At 35.7% G+C, this 21,544-nt stretch overlaps 2 protein-coding genes across 3 annotated transcripts in view; both read left to right on the top strand.

Annotated features, from left to right (window-relative positions):
• The window catches only part of LOC107730476 (dysbindin), a 27,465-nt gene extending 20,963 nt beyond the window's left edge, over window positions 1-6,502 (top strand). The window contains exons 2-5 of the mRNA XM_016541319.1: window positions 239-388; window positions 1,123-1,266; window positions 4,156-4,230; window positions 6,465-6,502. Of these exons, the coding sequence (XP_016396805.1) occupies window positions 239-388; window positions 1,123-1,266; window positions 4,156-4,230; window positions 6,465-6,502 (407 nt within the window). The remainder of the gene's footprint in view (window positions 1-238; window positions 389-1,122; window positions 1,267-4,155; window positions 4,231-6,464) is intronic.
• On the top strand, window positions 6,482-21,544 carry LOC107730486 (cadherin-like protein 26). 2 transcript variants are annotated; one of them, XM_016541332.1, is made up of 17 exons: window positions 6,482-6,586; window positions 7,431-7,547; window positions 8,764-8,913; window positions 9,046-9,190; window positions 11,272-11,435; window positions 11,758-11,886; window positions 14,008-14,190; window positions 16,874-17,169; window positions 17,419-17,561; window positions 17,783-18,010; window positions 18,165-18,386; window positions 19,710-19,831; window positions 19,946-20,041; window positions 20,168-20,257; window positions 20,364-20,405; window positions 20,510-20,596; window positions 20,700-21,544. In XM_016541332.1, exons 1-17 carry the CDS (start codon window positions 6,560-6,562, stop codon window positions 20,931-20,933), a joined length of 2,475 nt encoding a protein of 824 aa, XP_016396818.1. In that variant the 5' UTR covers window positions 6,482-6,559; the 3' UTR covers window positions 20,934-21,544. The 2 variants fall into 2 exon arrangements, with proteins under 2 accessions (XP_016396818.1, XP_016396816.1); XM_016541330.1 differs by having other exon boundaries at window positions 20,358-20,405.

Below are 21,544 nucleotides of genomic sequence, written 5' to 3'. Positions count from 1 at the left end.
AACTGAAAACATTCAGTGAGTGTAGAGATTTCAAGTGGCAACTTATGCCCCCTGCTGGTGGAATTATTATTATTATTATTATTATTATTATGTTTTTTTTTTATAGGGGTTGTAGAATGCAGCTTGTTCATTATTCTACTAGAACTAACTAACTGTTGCATGAAAGTGTACACATATTCTGTTAACGGATGTTGATATAAACCGTAAGTGAAGTGACTGTCTCTGTTGTTGCTGGTAGCTGAGACAGAACATGCGCAGAGATTCCCGGATGCAGATTCGACCCAGCAAATGAGGCTGAGAGAGAGACAACGATTCTTTGAGGAGGTGTTTCAACACGATGCCGATGTCTACCTTTCCGCTGCACACCTGCAGATAGATTATAAGAGACGTGAGTTTAAACACACACATAAATGGGTGACTCTTTTCATTTTTTTATATATATTTTTTTATTATTGGTATAATTGTAATGTTAAAACAATTTTTTAAATATTACATTTTGACAGAATTTCTGTATTTTACTTAAAAAGTCTTTTAAAACTATTATAAACGATCAATTAGTGCTGTCAAGCGATTAATCGTGATTAATCACATCCAAAATAAAAGTTTTTTTTTATATATTATATGTGTGTGTACTGTGTATATTTATTATGTATATATAAATACACATGCATGTATATATTTAAGAAAAATATGTTATGTTTATATATTAAATATATGTATATATAATATAAATTATATGAATATAAATATATACATGTAAATATTTTCAAAATATATATATTGTCTTTGTGTGTATTTGTATATACATAATAAATATACACAGTACACTGACATATATTATGTAAACAAAAACTTTTATTTTGAATGTGATTAATCGTTTGACAGCACTACTATTGATACATATGTTTACATGTATGTACATATATGTAAATATACACATACATATATGGCTTGTTTTATTTTTCAAGTTCACTTCCATTTTTTCCAAAGACCATGATCTTTATTCTAAGACATGTAATGAAACAAACAAACATGCACAAGATTATAAGTAGCCAAATACACCATATTTACTTCTAATAACTTTTTAGTCTTTGTATCTTATGTCTGATTCTCCTATTGCAGCTCCCTTAGGAAGTATTTCATCAATGGAGGTGAACGTTGATATGCTAGAGCAGATGGACCTGATGGACATCTCTGATCAGGAGGCCTTGGATGTCTTCTTCAGTGCCAGCGGAGAGGAAGGATCACTGACACCCCCTCTTCCCGGTACATACTCCAAACTAGTCTAAGTAGCTGTCAACAGCTTTCTATAGGTTGCTAGTTGGTGTTCTTGCTTGACTGCAGTATCCAACAACAGTATCAGGTGGTAGGTGATAGGATCCACTGTCTGCATTCCCTTATGGTATTTGTAGTAGAACGTCATAGCATTGCTGACAGTCTCCGTTGCCTCATGTCACTTTGTTGTTGAAAATTGCTGGCAGTGGAAAAAAAAAGTAAATTGTTGTCTAACCATGCACACTGTTTCCTAAAAGGTTTCCTGTAGAATGCAAAGTAGTACTTTTTCTATCCTCACTGAAAGCAAAGTACTGCTGGAAGTGACAAAGTTACTGCCAATAAGATCATATTTTTAGTATGTGGAGTGCGGACTAACCTGATCTCGTGAAAAAATCAGCTGTTTTCAAGTTGGCAATTTTGTATTATGATTCATACAATGTGGTTCGCACAAAAACCTACGATTTTTAAAAGAAAAGCAAACTTGAAGGTCCACCTCTAAACCTAACCAGTGGGGCGCAGACAGACTGTATGAAAACTTATGAATGTGAATTAGCCACCGTTTGCCAAAATGGAAGTGAATATGTTGAATTTGCATCTGGAGATAAACAATGACACAGCATACGTAGCAACCTTGGATATGTTCTTGCATGCCAGCCACAGAGTAATTAGTTTCTGGCAAAATAAGTAATACTGTGTGATTGACTATTGATAAGGTTGACAAGAGTTCGACTTTATGCAAATGAACAGTGGTGAGATGCAGTGAGCGCTGAAGTGTAGACAGTGATTTGCCTGATACACCTGGATACTATAGTCAAGCTAAAACACTAGCTATAGCATGAATTTATTTCCTCAAACCAGAAAAGTGCAAACCCATCCCACAGCCAATTTCATTGGTCAGCTCATTCTTGAGGTCACCTGGCAAGAGAAGTTTTAGAAGGTTAGTATAGTTTTAACATTGTGCAGGAAATCAGTGCAGTTACTGACATGAACAAGGTTTGAAAATAACACCCACAAACCTGTCAAATGCGGGTGGAAACCCTATGACGGTAAAACATATCAACTCACTAGTCAGTTTGGTGGGTTATAGTTCATAAATGATGTACTCCAACCAGGAGCCTCCAACATTAGAACAACAAAGCATAAAGAGTGTTATGCATTTGGACAAGATGTGCCATGTTTTAAAATTCATATACTTTATTTAATTACAAAAACAAAGCACACTGACGAAGGCAGATAGCCGAAACGGTTGTCTTTTTATCTTCTGCTTTGATTCCAATAAAAGATTTAAAGTGTCCAGATCAATCGTTGTAATTACAAAAACAAATAAACAAAAATAATTTTTTTAAATTTAGTTTTATTGAATCCACAAACAATGATTGACGGAAAGCTTTCAATTCAATGATTCTGAATCAGATTTAATAATAAATATATTAAAAATATAAATCTAAACCAGTGATTTCTGTTTATAATCTAGTTTATTTCTGGTATTTTTGGTATATTGCTTGTAGAAGTTCTGCATGGCTGGTAACTTAAGATACGGTATAGCCAATTTGGCTGGTGAGTGAAAAAGTTAATTCCAAACCCTAGACATGATCAATGAAATATTTAGAATTGTTTGCTTGGTGTGGTTTGTGTTTAACTGTTTTAGGGGATTAAGACACGCACACACGTTTGTTTCTGTGAATTGTGGGGACTTTCCATAGACTTCTATTACTTTTATATTAACCCAACTCTAACCCTAAACCTACCATTTACAGAAAACCTGTTTGCATTGTTACACTTTCAGATAAACATCATTTACTATTTTTAATATTTTTTCCCCTCTTAAAATTTCAGGGTTTACTATCCTTGTGGGGACATTTGTTCCCCACAATGTAGCATAGACAAGTACACACACACACACACACACACACACACACACACACACTACTAGTAATAGTGTGCAAAGACCAAGGTTTGGTTTGGCTGGTTATAATGGCCCTGTTAATCCCTGGTTGGTATAGATTCCATTAATAGCCAGTTAAACTGTGTATTCTGAAGAAATTTTTTGCAAGAAACATAAATAACAAATATTTCATTATAGTATAGTAGATGTTTTTTAGTCATGTCTGAGCATTTAAACATTTACATTTACTCATTTTGCAGATGCTTTTATCCAAAACGACTTATTGGGGAAATCATCAAGCGATTCATCTTAAAGAGGCAAACAGACACAGGAAGTGCTCGTAATACCAAGTTTCAGGCATTGTTCAAATAAGTACAAGCTAGAAAGGGAAGGAATAAATAAAGAGAAGACAATTTTTATTTTATTTTTTTAAAATTTAGGATGAAGTCAAAGAGTGTCGAAAGAGATGAGTTTTCAGCTGCCGCTTCAAATTTTCAGGGAATCAAAAAAAAAAAGCCTGGTTCCCTTTAGCAATGCCATCAGATAATGAACTGCCATTGAGATGAACTGGTACAGATGACTTGTAATTGTGTATTGACATGGGTTTCTTTAGAATCGGCTGTGAGGTGGGGTTTTGCGCTTAACTGCTTCAAAGAAGAAAAAAAATTTACGGCAGCAATTTAAACAGTGTGAAAAGGGCTTGAAGGGTTTCACAGAGACAGGTGTGATTTCTCAGGAGACCAATTTCAGTGTCGTCTGTCAGGTAGTAGGAACGTTTTCTATGTGCTGTTGCATAAAATGGCTTAGAGCACTTTAGCATTGTCATTAAAGAGAAAACAGACTGCTTTCTAGTAAAAACCTTCTTATTGTTAAACATTTTTCATAGAAGTGTCATAAGAAGCAGTCACTCATTGTATGTTGAAGCCATGTAGCTTTTGTAGCTTTGTACTTTTGTAGTTTTGTCCAAGTAAATTAAACAGCCATTTCTTTTCCAGCTCTTGGCCACACTGATGTAGAAGAGGATGGATTGAGGAGAAATGACGTGTCCTTGAGAATTTCTGACACTTGCTGTACATTTAATCATTTAGCAGACACTTTCATCCAAAGTGACAAAGTAAAAAAAAAAAAAAAGGTTTTCACATTAATTATGAATCTGCATATAACTCCTTAGTAGTTTTCTGGGAGGCACAAACAAGTAGCATTTAGCTAGCAGAGGGTTAATGAATGTTTTATAACTTATTAATTTGTTAATAACAGTTACTAGAATAGTAAGAAAGTTGTTGGTTCAAAATGTTCTTTCTATCATGGGTCACAAATTCAGTCTGTGGAGTCCAAACGTTTTGGATGGCCTGGAAGCATTTTTCTTTGTGACTCTAATGTGTGAAGTTGCAACATGCAACCCAGTTAACAAATGCCAAACATTTCCACATCATTTTAAACTCACCCCAGACTGCACATTTAGGCCTGTAAAAATGACAGGCTTAGCAGGTGTACTTGTAAAAAGTGACAGTACGTTCCTGAACAGCAGTCTGTTAATGTGATTGCTCTTTGCTGCCACGACCGAAACCCTCATAACAGGAATGTAGTGCGTTGTCATTCAAGCAAATGTTATTCAAAGACAAACAAAAGAGAAAAGGCTTACTGAGCTGTCAAAATGGTATTTTGAAAAGTTATAGTTATAGATTATATAAAGGCTTACATTTGAGATGATAAGAAGATTTTCATGTCAGTCAGTGACACGCATGGAGGGCTAGGAGTGCTGCTTGTAAAGGATCCAATAAAGAATTTATGCTTCTTATAAAACAATAAAATTGTGGAATATCAAAAGTAGAAATATGTAGACATGTAATTTGCATCCATTTATGATTTCACAAAGTGGGCACTGAACAGGTTTGACATCAATAAACGTACTCGGTTACTAACGTAACCTCGGTTCCCTGAGATACGGGAACGAGTACTGCGTCTTGCTAGACGCATATGGGAAAAAAACCTTTTTTCTCCTGAACTGAAGCCTATTTCATTCACGCAGTGAAACTGCACGGCCATTGGTTCGTGCAGGGCTTTAAAAACGAACCAATGGCGCGGCAGCGGAGCTGCACGAGCCTATGGCGACGAAGCCTGCCAAAGCCCGCCAGAATGGGCGGGGCATCTGGCTATATAAGCGGGCGCTAGCCATAGGATTCTCAGGTTTACTTAGACTGAAGCGACGCTACATAGCACGGCAAGCAACGCAGTACTCGTTCCCGTAATCTAGCAAGACGTAGTACGAGTGAAGTATCGAAAGGGAACACAACATGCGTGTTTGCATGACTTCAGAGTACATATGGTGCAAAAGCTCATGATGCCTTTTTTTGGAGCTTGACAGGTAGGGTGACTATTTGCAGTTGTATTTAATTTTTGTGTGAACTACCTGTCATTGAAGTGAAATAAGGGTGGTCAGCTCGTGGTTAGGCACTTGCTGTTGTAGGTGCGATCGCAGGTATGTGTGACCTTTGAACTGGTGATTGACTGACACCTGGTTGGGCTTGAGTGACTGCTTCTGCAGTTCATGAACTATAATTTGGGTTTGGATCTAATTTGAATCCATGTTGATGGCTATCAATAGGGCCTTTCGCACCGCGGGAACCTTTTCATAGTACCAGAACTAATTGTGGAACTACCCACTTTTTGGCGTTTTCGCACCGCCGGAACTGGGCGCGATTTTAGTACAAGACTGCCTTTTTCGAGAACCAAATTAGCAATCGTCCCAGTACTTTAGTACTGTACATTTAGTTCTGGAACTAAAGCGGTGCGAAAGGCCCTAATGAATAAATGCACTACAAATATCTCCAGTAAAAAGATTTGAATTCTTTAAACAAAATAACTTTAATTTGTTTTGCGTATTTGTCTTTACACTAATTTAATCTTCTTAACCTACTGCCATTTTTTGAATTGTTTAAAAAAAAGTCTAACAACTTTTTTTATACTTAAAACAAGAATGGGCTAGAAATATAAGCTTATTTTTACGTTTTTTTTTTTTTTTTGGAAAATGTCATTTTACACAGTCTTACTTGTCTTATTTAGGTCACAAATAATTTTAACTTCTTGTAAGAATATTTAGAGATTTGTACTGCAAAACATCTGATTAAAAATACTGTTTTTTTGTGGTATAATTCTTCTTTTATCTCTCTTGCTCTCTTCTCCTATAGAAATGTGTGTAATGTATCTCTCTATAATGTCTTCATGTGTACACTGTATAACTAACACTGCCCCAGGGTGTAGTTACCTGTACTTCTGCACTACACAGGTGTGATTGTGCTCTCAGTTCAAGGCAGAAGCAGGTCTGAGCGTGAGAGTTCATGAGCTTCCAGTGTTAAAGCTCTCTACCTCATATTATGAACTGAAATTATTGTGGCTACAATGATGTTCAGCTACTTGGTGCTTGTGGTAAGTACAGTCTGTATTGTTGTCACAGTTATCCAATAGGTTAATTCAAGATTCGGTGTCATTTTAAATCAAAAATGTATTTTTATTCTGTTGCTTGTTTGCTGTAAGTTACTTTTTACATTGTTTTGCAAAGGACAGTAATGGTAAACATTTCATTTTTTTTATCTTAAAGAGTTATTTCTACCTTAACCTAATTCTAATTTATTTCTACCATACCTAATTCAGTCATATTGATAAAAAATAAAAAAATAAATGTAATTAAATGTAGTCAAAACCATTGATTCATTGTTGATTTCTCTGTATTTGTTCTGATATTGTGATTATTGGGACCTCGATCTTAATCAGTAATCTGTGCAGTAGAATTAATAATATAATTATTATCAATATAATAATACTATAATAATTATTATTAGACATTTTATGGAAGTCTGTGCTTTTAAATGTGTATTCCTGTAACATGAGTGCCTATCGAGTTCTTTCTGGGGGTCAGTTGAGAAAAACAGCAACAAAGGAGAGTCTAGTATATAGCTTTTCCCAAACCTGTTTCACAACTTTGAATTCTCTCAGGTAAATATACATCGCAAGTTCAAAATGTCTCAAAAAGTACGCAAAAAAAAAATGTCCTTTGACCCTGCCTTCATGGCAGAAATGACTAAAAATGATCCAAATGTTAATGACTGAATGGCATTTTTAGTGGTAAAGCAAAGCTGTTGCATCATGTTCACATCATCTTGGTGAGATGCATTTGAAACATTTCTCTTAGCTTTAGGTTTTTTTCTGCTCTTAATTGATGTAACATGTTTAAAGCCATACAGTAAATAACACACACTGTTTCTGTTGAAAGGGAATGATCTGTCTGTGCAGCACAGAGCCTCTCAAACGCCATAAACGGTCCTGGATTATAGACTCGTTTGACATTGTGGAGGAACACCCGGGGCCTTTCCCCTATGAACTGGGGCAGGTAAATACCATTTCTCTCTAATGCACTGCGGGTATCAAATAATAAAATAATTCAAAACTTGGAGTGGTATATCATTTTGGTTAAAGATCTGGGTTTGTTGCTGGCTTGGTTGGGCAAAATTCTCAATTAAAACTCCCTTCAAATGCATGTATGTAAATTTGAATTAAATTAGCCACAAACCAGAGGATGTTGAATTGGAATGACAGAAAGACAAATTTATTTATTTAGTATAAATTTACTTTGTGCTTTATTCTTTTATTTTTCTTTCTTTCTTTCTTTCTTTCTCTCTTTTGATCAAAAAATAGAGTAACAAACTCTACATTGTTGCAAAAATTTCATGAAATAAAAAATATTTTGCATGCATCATCATGCATCATTTCAGAAAAAAAAATATTAAACCATTTTCAAATATTTCTTGAACATCAAATATTAGAATGATTTCTGAAGGATCATTTGTGACCCTGAACCACAAAACCAGCCATAAGGGTCACTTTTTCGAAATGCCAGCGACTTAAGACTGGTTTTGTGGTCCAGGGTCACATTTGACACTGAAGATTGGAGTAATGCTGAAAAATCAGCTTTACCCACAAAGGAATAAGTTGCATTTTTAAAGGGGTCATATGATGTTGCTAAAAATAAGATTATGAACACATGGCGGGCTAGAGTGAGCGGAGGCCGGAGGGCTTGAGAACGGCGCGGCCGGCGGATTCAAGGAAGAACACACAGCGCCTTCATGATATGGCGGCAGCAACAATACTACTGCGAGAATAAAAGTTACGCCTTCTTTCTTTGATTGAACATTTGGGCGGCGTTATGCAATGACGTAGACATGTGGGGACGTGTTAGAACGAGCCGTTTTAGGTAGGCGTGGTTGACTCTTAACTTTTATAAAGAATATCTCTTTGGATTTGAGACTTTAGTCTTTGCAACTTTACAGATCTTCTTTATGAACCAAGAGCTTGTAACACTTCAAAGAGAAAGGAAAAATTTTAATCACATCATATGACCCATTTAAATATATTAAAATAGAAAGCAATTCTAATTGTTATTAATAATATTTCACTGTATACATGAAATATCTTATTAAAAACTACATTAAATTTCTTTGCATAAAAAGTATCAGTTTAATGACAAATTATCAAGTATCGCAAACAACGTGCCATGATGTCGTAAAACTTGCCATCCTGATAAAATTTCTTTTTATCCCAAATTCTAGATTAAACTGGACCGTAGCTATTTAGTGGAGTTCAGGTTAAAAGGAAAAGGTGTGGATGAAGATCCAAAGGGTGTCCTGTCTATTGATTCGCTCACAGGGATCATTAAAGTCCACCGGAAAGTCGACTATGAGCAGTACAGTGTTCTGATGGTAAGAGGAATCAGATTTTTTATTAGATATAGGTTTTATTAAGGTCTTATGTCTCACTTGGGATGAAGAGGATTAAGTGAGTAAGTAATATTAAGGGCATAGGTTGGAACTAATTTCATCATCCTTTCAAAGCTGACCTTCCAAGCAAGAAATAAGTCCAACTTGGCCATAGATACACAACTTGGCATGGAAGTCAACATACTGGACATCAACGACAACCCGCCGGTATTCCAGAGGAGGGTTTATGATGTCACTGTAAACGAAGCAGCAAAACAAGGTCAGTATCATTGCCGAACTGTTGAATTTTCATCAACTGTAATTAGGTGTATTTCAGGTTTGATTTACTGCAAATTAATATGTAAATCCTATCCACCTTATTTTTCCCGTAAGAGTGGGAAAATTTTATGTTTCTGGCTTCCGGTGTCATTGGCTTCCAGCTATTTTTAGCTGCACAAAACAGCTCGTTTTGCTGCTTGATATTGCAAACTGGTGTCTTACCATTTTATTTTAATGTAGGCATATAAATACACACACATGCATGCATATATTTAAGAAAACTATGTTACGTTTATATATTAAATATATTTATATATGATATCATTTATATGAATATAAATATAAACATGTAAATACATTAGAAGTTAAACTCCCTTAAAACAGAGTTGTTGCTTTTTTAACATTATGACTAGTTTAATGTGTCTACCAGCTTCACTGCCGTTTTAGTAATTTTTCTGAAACCATTTGTAATTTCTGCCACATTGTAAATCACCATTCATTCAGAATATGATAGTGGTGGAAATTAGTTTCTAAACAGTTGAATCTTGTAGCATCATAAATTCACACAAATACAATTAGCTTGTTTGATTTTTTTGCATAATCTGACAAAATTACATCTTTATCAGAAATTACATTCAATAAAAATATTCAATTCTGTTTTTAAACATTATGTCTTATATGGGACAACTGTAATATTTTATGGTAATTTCACACAAGAATTGCTGAAATATATTTGTTCTGAATCACCAAGATTGCATAAATAATGAAAATGATTATTGATTTACATATTTTAAGATTATGAGTCTAAGTCTATTCATTAAAGTTATCGGAAAATTAATATGATTAAAATAAAATAAAAAATCTGAAACTATAATTATTATATTAACCTTCATGAAAAAATACTCCTATTGTTGAAGAAACACTATAAAAAGAAATGTTGCTTTTATGAATAAGCTTTTATTTATAAGCCCTCAAAATATGAATTAGTAATGGCAAATATGTGATATGTTTATTTCCCTGAGATTTTAGAGGGAAAAATGTATTATTCACTCACATTTATGTAATTTCAAACCCATACAACTTACTTTCTTCTGTTGAACACAACATTTTAAACAAATTGGTTGCTTTTTTCCATACAATTACAATAAATGGTTTTAAAAAAAGAGCACCATGAAAGTAATATGAAGGTGTTTTTTATGACTTGTGTGCTATATTTCAGTTTTTTTGATGCCATACAATCTTTGTGTGACAAAACTTTAATTTGTTATTCATTGAAAATCGTGATATCCCCAAAATAAGTGACATTGTCTTATTTTAAGGCTTCAGATCTTTTCAATTAATTGCTTGATCCACTTCACATTACTATTTCATTGATTCAGTAACAGCAGTTAACCCTCTACCGCATGGTGTGACCATATGGCAACATGGTCTTTGTGTTCATTTCCTTGCCACTGTCTCTTTAAGAGAACATTCTCGTTTTTTTTGTTGGAAAGAGAAGACCTTAGTTTAGCCAATGATGTGCTTTGGGTAAGTCACATGACATGCAGTTTTTTTCTGTGGCGAGATTTCTGACAGACTGCCGTCTCTTGCCGGTAGTTGCTGAAAGCAAACTAAAACGTCAGTAACAAACAAGGACCAGTCCGTGTCACTTCCACTATTGTATGCTGTTGCCGTATGGCAACATATCATAAAGTACCTTAAAATAATATTTTTTTCAAAAAAATTTTTGCCAGCACTTCAAGTTAAGCCATTCTTCGAAAAGAAAAAGAGTCAAATATTTTTTTCTATAGGTCTATCATAATGCGTGCGGTAAAAACTCAAATCCATGACCTTAGTGTTGTTTGTACTATTGTTTGAGATACAGGAAAGTGCTTTTGCATCATTTTTGAAGCATAATTAGTTCCAATTTATTGTAATCGTATGGAAAAGAGTGACTAGTAGACTATTTAGATTTTCTCATTTTGAAAAAAAAGTTATATGGAAGTGGAACAACATGACGATGAGCAAATAATAGATTTAAATTTTCAGAATAAATATTCCTTAAAGAAATGAAGTCATGCTCTTTATATTGTCTGTTTGCAGGTGGTTTTATTGTAGGTGTTTTAGCAATTGATAAGGACGCACCAGGAACTCCGAATTCCACCATTGATTACAAAATCATTTCTGTCACTCCAACAACTAAAAATGTGGAATTCTACATCCAAGAAAGTGGTGCAATATCTTTCAAAGGATGCTTTGATTATGAGGTAAAATAAAAGCTCAAGGAATGCATAATTTGCAAGTACAGAAATAATTACTTTGTTGTTACTTGCACAGTGCATAACATACTGTACTATAGCCTATAGCATATGCATGCCTTTAAAACCAGTGTGTCATGCTAGGATTGGGATATTGCAGCAAAAAGACATGAGCTATCATGTTTGTGCCTGACAGACCAACAGGCATCACAGTCCAGTTTCAGTGTTCAAGTAACATGTGAAAACATGTCTTTAAAATATCTTGACATTTGCCAGGTTATTTAAAGTTTTTGAGTATGTATATGAAGAGTCTAACCGGTTTTCTTTTCAGGTGGCTAATAAATACTCTATAACAGTTGAAGCAAAGGACCGTGGAGTTGTAAAGCTGTCAAGCACAGTGACCATAATTGTCAACCTTCAGGATGGCAACAATCATTTACCAGTTATCACAGGGCAAACGGTTAGTGTTAAGGGGATAGTTCACCCAAAAAATTAAAATTCTGTCATTGTTTACTCACCCTCATGTTGTTGATGCTTTTAACCAAACAGTTGCTTAGTCACTGACTTCCATTAAAGGGGTCATATGATGCGATTTCAATTTTTCCTTTCTCTTTGGAGTGTTACAAGCTCTTGGTGCATAAAGAAGATCTGTAAAGTTGCAAAGACTAAAGTCTCAAATCCAAAGAGATATTGTTTATAAAAGTTAAGAGTCAGCCACACCTACCTAAACCGGCTCGTTCTAACACGCCCCCACATATCTACGTCAATATGTGGGAAGATTTGCATAACGCCGCCCAAATGTTCACGCAAAGAAAGAAGGCGTAACTTTTATTCTCGCTGTAGTATTGTTGCTGCCGCCATGTCGTGAAGGCACTGTGTGCTTCGTTGTGAAAGCGAAACTACTTTGTTTGGCCTTCCAAAAGAGGACGATATCGCTTCGTCATGCCTGGAGCTGATCCGGGCTGGTCGCTGAGGAAATACTTCAATTTCGCTCTGTCGATCGCTGGATCAGCTTTCAGCGTGGACGAAGCGGAGTCCAGCCCGGGGTCGTCACATGTGGTTGCCGCAGGCATCACAGTATGGTAAGGGACGTAACATTTCCGTCACACATTTGAGGAATTCGGCCAATCACAACACTCGGGATAGCTGGCCAATCACAGCACACCTCGCTTTTTCAGCCGATGAGCTTTGTAAAAATCGACGCGTTTCAGAAAGGCGGGGCATAGAGGAGAAACAATAATGTACAGTATGTGGAAAATAATGTGTTTTTAACCTTAAACCGCATAAACACATTTCATTACACCAAATACACAAAATAATGTTATGTTTAGCAGCATCATATGACCCCTTTAAAAACAGGGTTTAGTTGTCTGTGTTAAGCTGGGATAGGAGAAAGAATTGTAACATTTATGCTGTAATTGTTCATGGCAATGTGATGCTTTGCTTTAAAATTCAATAATTCAGACCTACAGTTACGGTAATATGTCAATGAAAAAGGCCATACAGTTAGAATCATGACTAAAGGCTAAAGTAGGATAAAGGCTCAAACCTGTGGCTAATCAAGACAAGGTACTTATGTTTTAGCCAATAACATAACTCATAACAAAGTTGTGCATGGTCACATTGCAGCCCATATATTACTCTGAGTCATTAACGCTTGCCCATTGCATTGGTTATTTTAAAAAGATCATGATCTAATCAAATCCAAAACAAATCATTTTCCTATACTGCGGTGGGGGATTTCCACCATTCTCATCTTTTAAATCTGCCACCAAGTTAATGAGCCATAAGTCAATTAACTACTTTTAGTTTACAAGACAGAGGTTTTGAATGCTGGGGATGGGTATACTCCTCTCTGAAATCTGCCTCTGAAAATTTGTCCTGTGGTTTGCTGAGGGTGACACTTTGTCATGGACGAGATGAACTATATTTGCATCTGTGGTTTATATAAAGTTCTCAGTGTTCATCAATGTTAAATTACTTTCTCCTATTCCATCTTAACTTTTAGAGACAACTACACTGAAAAAATGTTTTCATTCATCCAATTAAAAAAATTTAGGGTAATGATTCACATCTATATTTTTTAACTTGAGCCAATGAAAAATAAATAACTTGCCCAAAGGGTGTTATGAATGAAACATTTTTTTCAGTGTACAAGTTTATATGGTAAGGGGTGTAACATTTCCGTCACACGCTTGAGCTTTTCGGCCAATCACAACGCACTGGATAGTTGGTTAATCAGAGCACACCTCGCTTTTCAGACCGATTAGTTTTGTAAAAATCGACGCGTTTCAGAAAGGCGTGAGGGAGGGAAGAAACAATAATGTACAGTATGTGGAAAATAATGTGTTTTTTTAACCTTAAACCGCATAAACACATTTCATTACACCAAATACACAAAATAATGTTCTTTTTAGCAGCATCATATGACCCCTTTAATATATATTTTTTTCTCAATGCCGTTAAAGTCAATGGCTACCAGCAACTGTTGGTTTACCAACATTCTTCCAAATATATTATCAAATGTTACCAGAATTTTCATTTTTGGGTCAACTGTTTTTAAATTTTCCCACTTCACTAGGGTTCAGCTAATGTGGTGGAAGGGACAAATGGTACATCACCTCTCAAACTACATACAGCTGATGCTGACACGCGTCCCACTGCTGCATGGAGGGTCAGATACTCCATACAAGGGGATAAAAGTGGCCACTTTGCCATCCACACTGATCCAGACACCAATGATGGAATCCTCACTGTGGTTAAGGTATGTTTGCACACTGTAAATGTCATGCTATGTTCACTAATCTCATTACAAAGCAGAAATAAATTATTAAGAGATATTGACTCATTTATAGGTCATTAGTAGGGTAAGATGTGGACAAATGCCCAACAATTGCCCCATTGGGCATCTTCCTGCATACTCCTGGCCTCGTTTTTGTCTTGACCACAGATTACACACAAAAAAATACACATTTCAGTCACTTTTTGGATTGTTAAATCTTTATTAATGTAAATATAATGTGCATAGGTTTGGTCTTGGTGGACTAGATCTGCTACGCTGCTGCTGCAGAAAAAGTAGACTTGCTTCTGCTAAATGCTCGGCTCATAAAATTAAAAGGAAACATGCTGCTGTTGCTACAAGATCCTTGTAGCAGCTCTAGAGGACATGCATAGCATGCAGACACAGTGTTCATTGAATACGTCCTAGTTATATAGGTAAACGGTAATGAGCACGTTAATCTGATTGGCTGGGCCCCCTCGGGAGAAGGGCCCCCCCCCCGACTCGCGGGGCCCCACACAATTGCGTGCTTTGCCTGCTGGGTAAACACGCTACTGGTCATGAACTGAGAAACCAAAAGAGGTAATTGTAAGCACCGCCAATGCAGCTTTAGATCAACTCCTGCTTACACTGCAAAAAATGCTTTTCTTAGATTTTTTTGTTTTATTTCCAGCCCAGATATCTAAAAATTCTTAAATCAAGAAGGATTTTCTAGACAAGTAAAAATTATTGTCTTGTTTTCAGAAAAAAAAAAAAGTCAAAATTAAGCGAGCTTTTGTTTGAAACAAGCAAAATAATCTGCCAATGGGGTAAGCAAAATAATCATGTTTTCTGTTTGAAATAAGATTATTTTGCTTACCCCATTGGCAGATTATTTTGCTTGTTCGAAGCAAGATCTCACATAATTTTGACTTGTTTTTTCTGAAAACAAGACAATTCTTTTTACTTGTCTAGAAAATCCTTCTTCATTTAAGAATTTTTAGATATTTTGGCTGGAAACAAGACAAAAAAATCTAAGTAAAGCATTTTTTGCAGTGTAGACATCACTGCCTGTTTAGCCCCGCCCACTGATTCGTGCATGTAGTGTTTACGAGCGACGCGAACGCGTAGGTGTACGCAGAAACCAAACGATAAAAATGCTCTGAAGACATCAAGACGCTGTGCAGTGCCAAGTTGTGGAAAAACAGTGTTTGCGTTACCTTCCTTCTGATCCCAACATTAGGAGAGAGTGCATGGACTTTATTTTCAATGAATATTTAATGATCCAGACCGCCGAAGTAAGAACTTGAGCTGCGTCCCAAATGACGCACTACACACTATGCACTCATACACTATGTACTTATGCACTATGTACTCAACCATGTATGGTATAAAGTATATAAGGTTATTTTGTCATTCATAATCGGAGTCTCATAGCCCCTCCCCCTTCGGTACGTAATTAAAGCTGCCATAATTGAGTGCATTCCATACTTCATTTTTCAGTTATTTAAGTACATCATCCGGGTATTTAAAGTGCACTTTTTCTTTTTGGAATTTTCAGTGTGAACGCACTACTCGCACCATTTATACTACTAAACGTCATAGAATAGTGCATAAGTACGTGATTTGGGACGCACCTTTGGTCCTTTTTTCACTTCATTTTTACCACGGATTTGTTTACAAACAAGGCACAATTCGATGCAGGATTTGTGTTTTCATTACGTGGTCACTATTGCTTTATCTCTTCTTATAGATCGTTTGATATGTATTGAGTTATTTATGCATTTTTGACTTAAATCACAGCAGCGTCCATCTATGAGGAATTTACGCTGTCAAACATACACAACTGTAAGCCAATCATAGCAGAGTCTACAATCTGCCAAGCCTATTCAAACAGAGTGTTCTGATGAGGGGGGTAAAATCAAGACAAAAAAAATAGCTTATTACTTCTAAATTATGTTTTTTGATGTAAAAATCTTGATAACATTACGTATAAGTGGACCTCAGAGAACAGTACAAAAAAATATAATAATAAGAGCCAGTTCATGACCCCTTTATATTTTTAGATTTTTTGAGTAAACAATATATATATATATATATATATATATTGAAGTGAATGATTTGTGAGAGTGAGGACCCGAGCAGCATGTTGGTACTAATGTTATTATAATCTGCCAAGCCTATTCAAACAGAGTGTTCTGATGAGGGGGGTAAAATCAAGACAAAAAAAATAGCTTATTACTTCTAAATTATGTTTTTTGATGTAAAAATCTTGATAACATTACGTATAAGTGGACCTCAGAGAACAGTACAAAAAAATATAATAATAAGAGCCAGTTCATGACCCCTTTATATTTTTAGATTTTTTGAGTAAACAATATATATATATATATATATATATATATTATGAAGTGAATGATTTGTGAGAGTGAGGACCCGAGCAGCATGTTGGTACTAATGTTATTATATTCACCTTTAATCCTTACTGTAATTCATGGTGTTATTATTCAGTGATTCCACATTTCAGATGTATTTGTTATTCATTAAAATCTATACTAATTAGGTGAAATCATTCCGTTAGAATTCACAGTCTTGCTATAATGACATACGTTCAGTAAAAAAAGTCATGGAATACATTTACCTGCTATACTGATATTGTGTGTATTGTTTTCATGCAATTCTTTTCCAGCCTTTAGACTATGAAGAAAACCCAGAACAAAAACTCACCATCTTTGTTGTGAACGAAGAGCCTTATTTCTCTTGTGAGGTTAAAGAGAGATCTGCAGATGGGCTCTGGACCATCATCACAAATCCACCAAAACAGTCCTCTAGGAATATTACCATTACTGTGGAAGACGCCAATGACCCTCCATTCTTCCCAGATCCAGTAAGAAAAGTAATTTTGGAAGAAAATGGTGCTGTCGGAGCTTTTGTAGACAAAGTGACAGCAGTCGATCCTGACACTGGACGTCCCCACAAACTGGAGTATGTGTTCAATCATCAGAATCACTTGGCTCCAAAAATATCTGGACAATAAAGCCATAGTTAAAATGTGTCCTGTTGTTGCAATCTATAAAATACCAAACCATGTGGCATGACCATGATATGCTTGATATTTTGTATCTCATATAGTGACATGTCTAAACGTGTCCAAATACTTTTGTTGCCACTCCATATGGGGAATTCAGACAGTAAGTTTGTTAATAATAAGCTATTTATTTTCTCCCGCGCCAGGTATTCTATTGAACAAGATCCTGCAGGCTGGTTCAGAGTAGACAAAACAACTGGGGAAATCTTTGTAAAAGAGTCTTTGGACAGAGAGTCAAGTCATGTGACCAATGGGACTTATACAGTCACTGTCCTTGTGACAGAGAAGGGTAATACAATATAACTGTTTTGCATTTGGCTTGCAAATAACTGGTAACGACTACATCTATCCATCCATGTTCGAAACCGCTTGTCTTATGTAGGGTCTCAGAGATGCTGGAGCCTATTCCAGTGTGCTGGGCTGTAGAAAGAGACAAAACCTACATAGTTTACTAAAACTGTTATCATCTAGAAGTATTATTTTCCATTTTTCTCTGATTTTTCACACCAGATGACCATCCTCCAATGACAAGCACTGCTACCATTCAGATCCACATTGAAGACAAAAACGACAATGTCCCTATTTTAAAGGAGAACATGGTTTCTGTCTGTCAGTCTGATGAAGTGTCAAGTACAGAGATCACAGCCTATGACCTTGATGGAGATCTGTACAGCGGTCCGTTCAGTTTTGAAATTATGGGAGATCATAAGGAAGAATGGAGCTTTGACCCCAGTCATGGTAAATAATAGTAATAATAAAAAAAAAAAACGTGTTTTAAATAGTGCATTATATAGAATCTTATATAGTGTTCTCAGCATTAAGTTAGATTTTACTAAGCTCTGATGTAAAACACATGGTCATCACCTTTCATATTTTTTGCTTTGTCTTTTAGGTAACACAGTGCATTTGGTGAAGGATAAACGCGTTCATGCCAGTCTGAACACATTGATTGTGAAAATCTCTGATAAACAGGGCAGGTTTGTCCTCCAGAATCTCTCTGTTGCTGCGTGTGATTGTGCGGTTTCACCAAACTGTCTGATGGAGCGCAACACACAGCAAAAAGTGGGAAGTGGCTTGATAGGAATTACCATTCTTGCCGCGCTGATGATATTTGGTGAGCACAGGATTCTGTTAAATTCCCTATAAAATTATTTGATAAATAGATTTCTTATCCTGTGTTGTCCTACTATTACTGGGGCAGGAGGACAGTTAAGTAACATTTATTATTATTATTATTAGTATTTCACAAATTAAGTTATTTTGATATGACCAAATTAAATCGTTTCAAAGTGATTTTGTGTGGTTTCACACAACTTCAAACTTTCTTTTTTTTTGTTAAATCTTTGAATTATAGCAAACTGTTGGCAAGCAATAGCGCTAAATGCTAAGTCAGCTCCTAAAGTAAAGCAGCAAAGACAGTCTTGTCTATGTTTCCATACTCCTATTCACCAATGGTAACCCAGTTCGATTGAAATTCAACATTAAACACTATCAAGTCTCTTTCATTTCTCATCTTGCTAAAAAACACAAAAATAGTACTAAAACAAGCACTCCCTATAAACTCCCTATACATTTTTATTCTCACTGTTAAGTCCTATGCAAAGAATGCTAGGAACTATATATTCTTTTTAAAATATGTATCACATTTTCTGTTATGTACATAAAATAAAATAAAATAAAATAAAATAAACACCATAAAAGCAAGGACGTATGTTTTCTGCACAACAACACACTGGTGTCATGCGAAAATACAATTTAAACAAAATTGTTTCTTTTAGTTGAATCTTTTGGGAGAGTTGTTTGCTGTTTTAAAAAAAAATCCAAACTGAATGAAACAGGTTCATACCTGAAATCATGATTTTCCATTAGAACAATACACAAATTACGCGTATAGCGTTAGTTCTGGGAGGTCACGTGAGTCAAGCTTGCATCGGCTGACTCTCAGCTGATCACATCTAGCTATAGGAATACGACACCTATCACAGCATTCCTATATAAGGTCTATCCAGTATTATTCAGCTGCTATTTCGCTTGCTCAGGAGCAAATTACCCTCCTCCATCCCCAACTCCTCCTTTCGCCACAGTCAGGACTTGGTTTTCTGATATTCCTCATTGAATCAGACTCCTTTTATCTTGACTAATGTTGTTACACTTAAATATCATTAAGTACATTAATGATATCTGCTTTGTTCTGTACTGTTTACCATTGGGGGGTTATTATTGCTGCTCTCCCTGCTCATTCATGACGGGTTGCATGGATGGGCAGGGAGTTTTTGCCCAGTACAGAACCATACCGCCAAACCAAACTGTATGCTAAGTGTCAGTCATTTTGACGATAGTGGTCCTGACAGAAATATATGTGCAATAAGTTCTAATATTTCATGTTGCTTTTAAGAAGTAAAAGCATCTTGAATCTGAAAGATGTTTTTTCTTTTAGCATGTCTGTTGCTGTCTCTCATTTGCTCTTGTGGGACTGTGAAGTCTCTGGTGCAGGTAGACAATGTCTTAGAAGATGCCCTTCTGCCTTCTAACATCGAGAAACCTGGCACTGATTGTGTGGTAAAACCTTACATTAAGATTTCTTATGAAAAGCTAAATGGCCCTTTCACAGTGAGGTCTAATACAAAGATAACAAATTAATGTTCTACTCAATTTTTTTTTACATTCATAAAGGTCCCGACTATTCTATTAAAGAAGGCATCTGTTAGTCACTCAAAGGATGCAACTTTTGTCAGTAATGGGGCTCAACAGACAACTGACATTCAGGGGGTATGCTAAACATTTCTGTTTGTTTCATAATGAGATCTCGGAAACACTATACATTTCTTATAGAGCCACTGTCATTCTTTACACTACAAATCATTGTATTGTATTCATTTTGTTTGTTGATTACAGGTATCTAGCAAAATTACAGCCATTCATAGTCTCCCAGTTCAAATGGATGAGTGCTGGTCTAGAGACAGATCACAGTGCTATTCCAGTGAGGTAATACAACAGTTCATGTATGAAATTGTCCCAATCAAATATCCTTTGAAAGTAAAAGTGAAAGTTCAGTATTTACTGTATACTGTCTTCTGTTTCTAAGAAACAGACATGGATGTGGAAACAGTATCAGAGTGAAAACCGCTACCAGGTAAACCTTAATCATTTCATGGCATGTTGTTACTTGTTACTGTTCAGTGAAACTAGTGAAATCTTAAAATCAGTAATATACATGGGGTTTTCTTACACCCTTAGGGTTCAACATTTAGCAGGAGGAGCTCACAAAGAAGACAGGGTACCTATTTCATCAGCAGCTCAACTCTACAAAGTTTGCTCTCTCAGGTACATTCGCCTTCAGTTTTCCACCCAGACACGCAGCAGGTCAATTCAACATTAATTCATCCATTCATTCACTGACTAAACATATTTCTTTCTCAACTTTCAGAGATTGCATTCAATACAGTGCCTAGAAAATGAATTGCTTGATTACGAACCTCAGCTTTACGCAGTTGAGGACAACTCTGATCATTTTGTAGACCTGGACCCCATAGACCTGCCTATGAATGAGTTTGATCCTGAGTTGCTCTCAGACCTCGGACCAGCATTTAAGCATCTGGCTTCTATCTGTAACCCAGGGACACTGTCAAAACCAGAAGTGATGAAGAATGGGATCAGATAGTCTAGTGATGAAGATGATGATGAAGATGTTTCACCTTTGTATTCAGGACTGGTCACTTGTAAGCAGAAATTCCGAAAGAAACCAATGGGGAGATTTTTTAAAATAAAATTTCCTCCATAGAAAAACTGCAGAGTTTAAATTGGGATTAGTATCTTTTTGTTCATAATGGATGTTATGTCTTAAATAGGTTGGTATGATAGCATTGTTTCTTTCGGAATTTCTGTGAAGAATGGCAATTACTCAAACATGCCAACATTCACACATTCGGTCAGAGATTTTTCAAAATGTATCAATTTTCCACTAATGCAAATGGTCTCAAATCACACTTTGAGTTTTATTTCGAGATATATTTCAAGTGCAATAAAATGCACCTGCAAAGACAAGTTATTACTACCTCAGTTTGGGAAACGGCAAGGATCTATATTTCATTCATGTTTACATATCTTAAAACAAATAATGCAGGTAAAAACATTGTACTCAGGGCTACAAAGAATTATATCTTTATTAATCTTTTCTTAGCTGTACTGCCTGTTTTGTGAGAGGATTGTATACATTAACATTGGACATTTAAATGCCTTTTTATCCTTACACAGTTAAAATGTAGAAAAAAA

This window comes from Sinocyclocheilus rhinocerous, unplaced genomic scaffold, assembly GCF_001515625.1.
Source record: "Sinocyclocheilus rhinocerous isolate Xijiao unplaced genomic scaffold, SAMN03320098_v1.1 scaffold2323, whole genome shotgun sequence".
Classification (NCBI taxonomy): Eukaryota; Metazoa; Chordata; class Actinopteri; order Cypriniformes; family Cyprinidae; genus Sinocyclocheilus; species Sinocyclocheilus rhinocerous.
Note: the sequence above shows the minus strand (reverse complement) of the source record. Positions and strands in the feature narration are given on the sequence as shown.

What these genes read in the sequence shown, in the direction of transcription:
- LOC107730486 (XM_016541330.1), top strand. Translation starts at nt 6,560, where the DNA reads ATGATGTTCAGCTACTTGGTGCTTGTG. An exon ending in TCAGCTACTTGGTGCTTGTG is followed by an intron (nt 6,587 to 7,430) that starts GTAAGTACAGTC and finishes TTCTGTTGAAAG; the next exon opens with GGAATGATCTGTCTGTGCAG. An exon ending in CACAGTGCTATTCCAGTGAG is followed by an intron (nt 20,258 to 20,357) that starts GTAATACAACAG and finishes TCTGTTTCTAAG; the next exon opens with AAACAGACATGGATGTGGAA.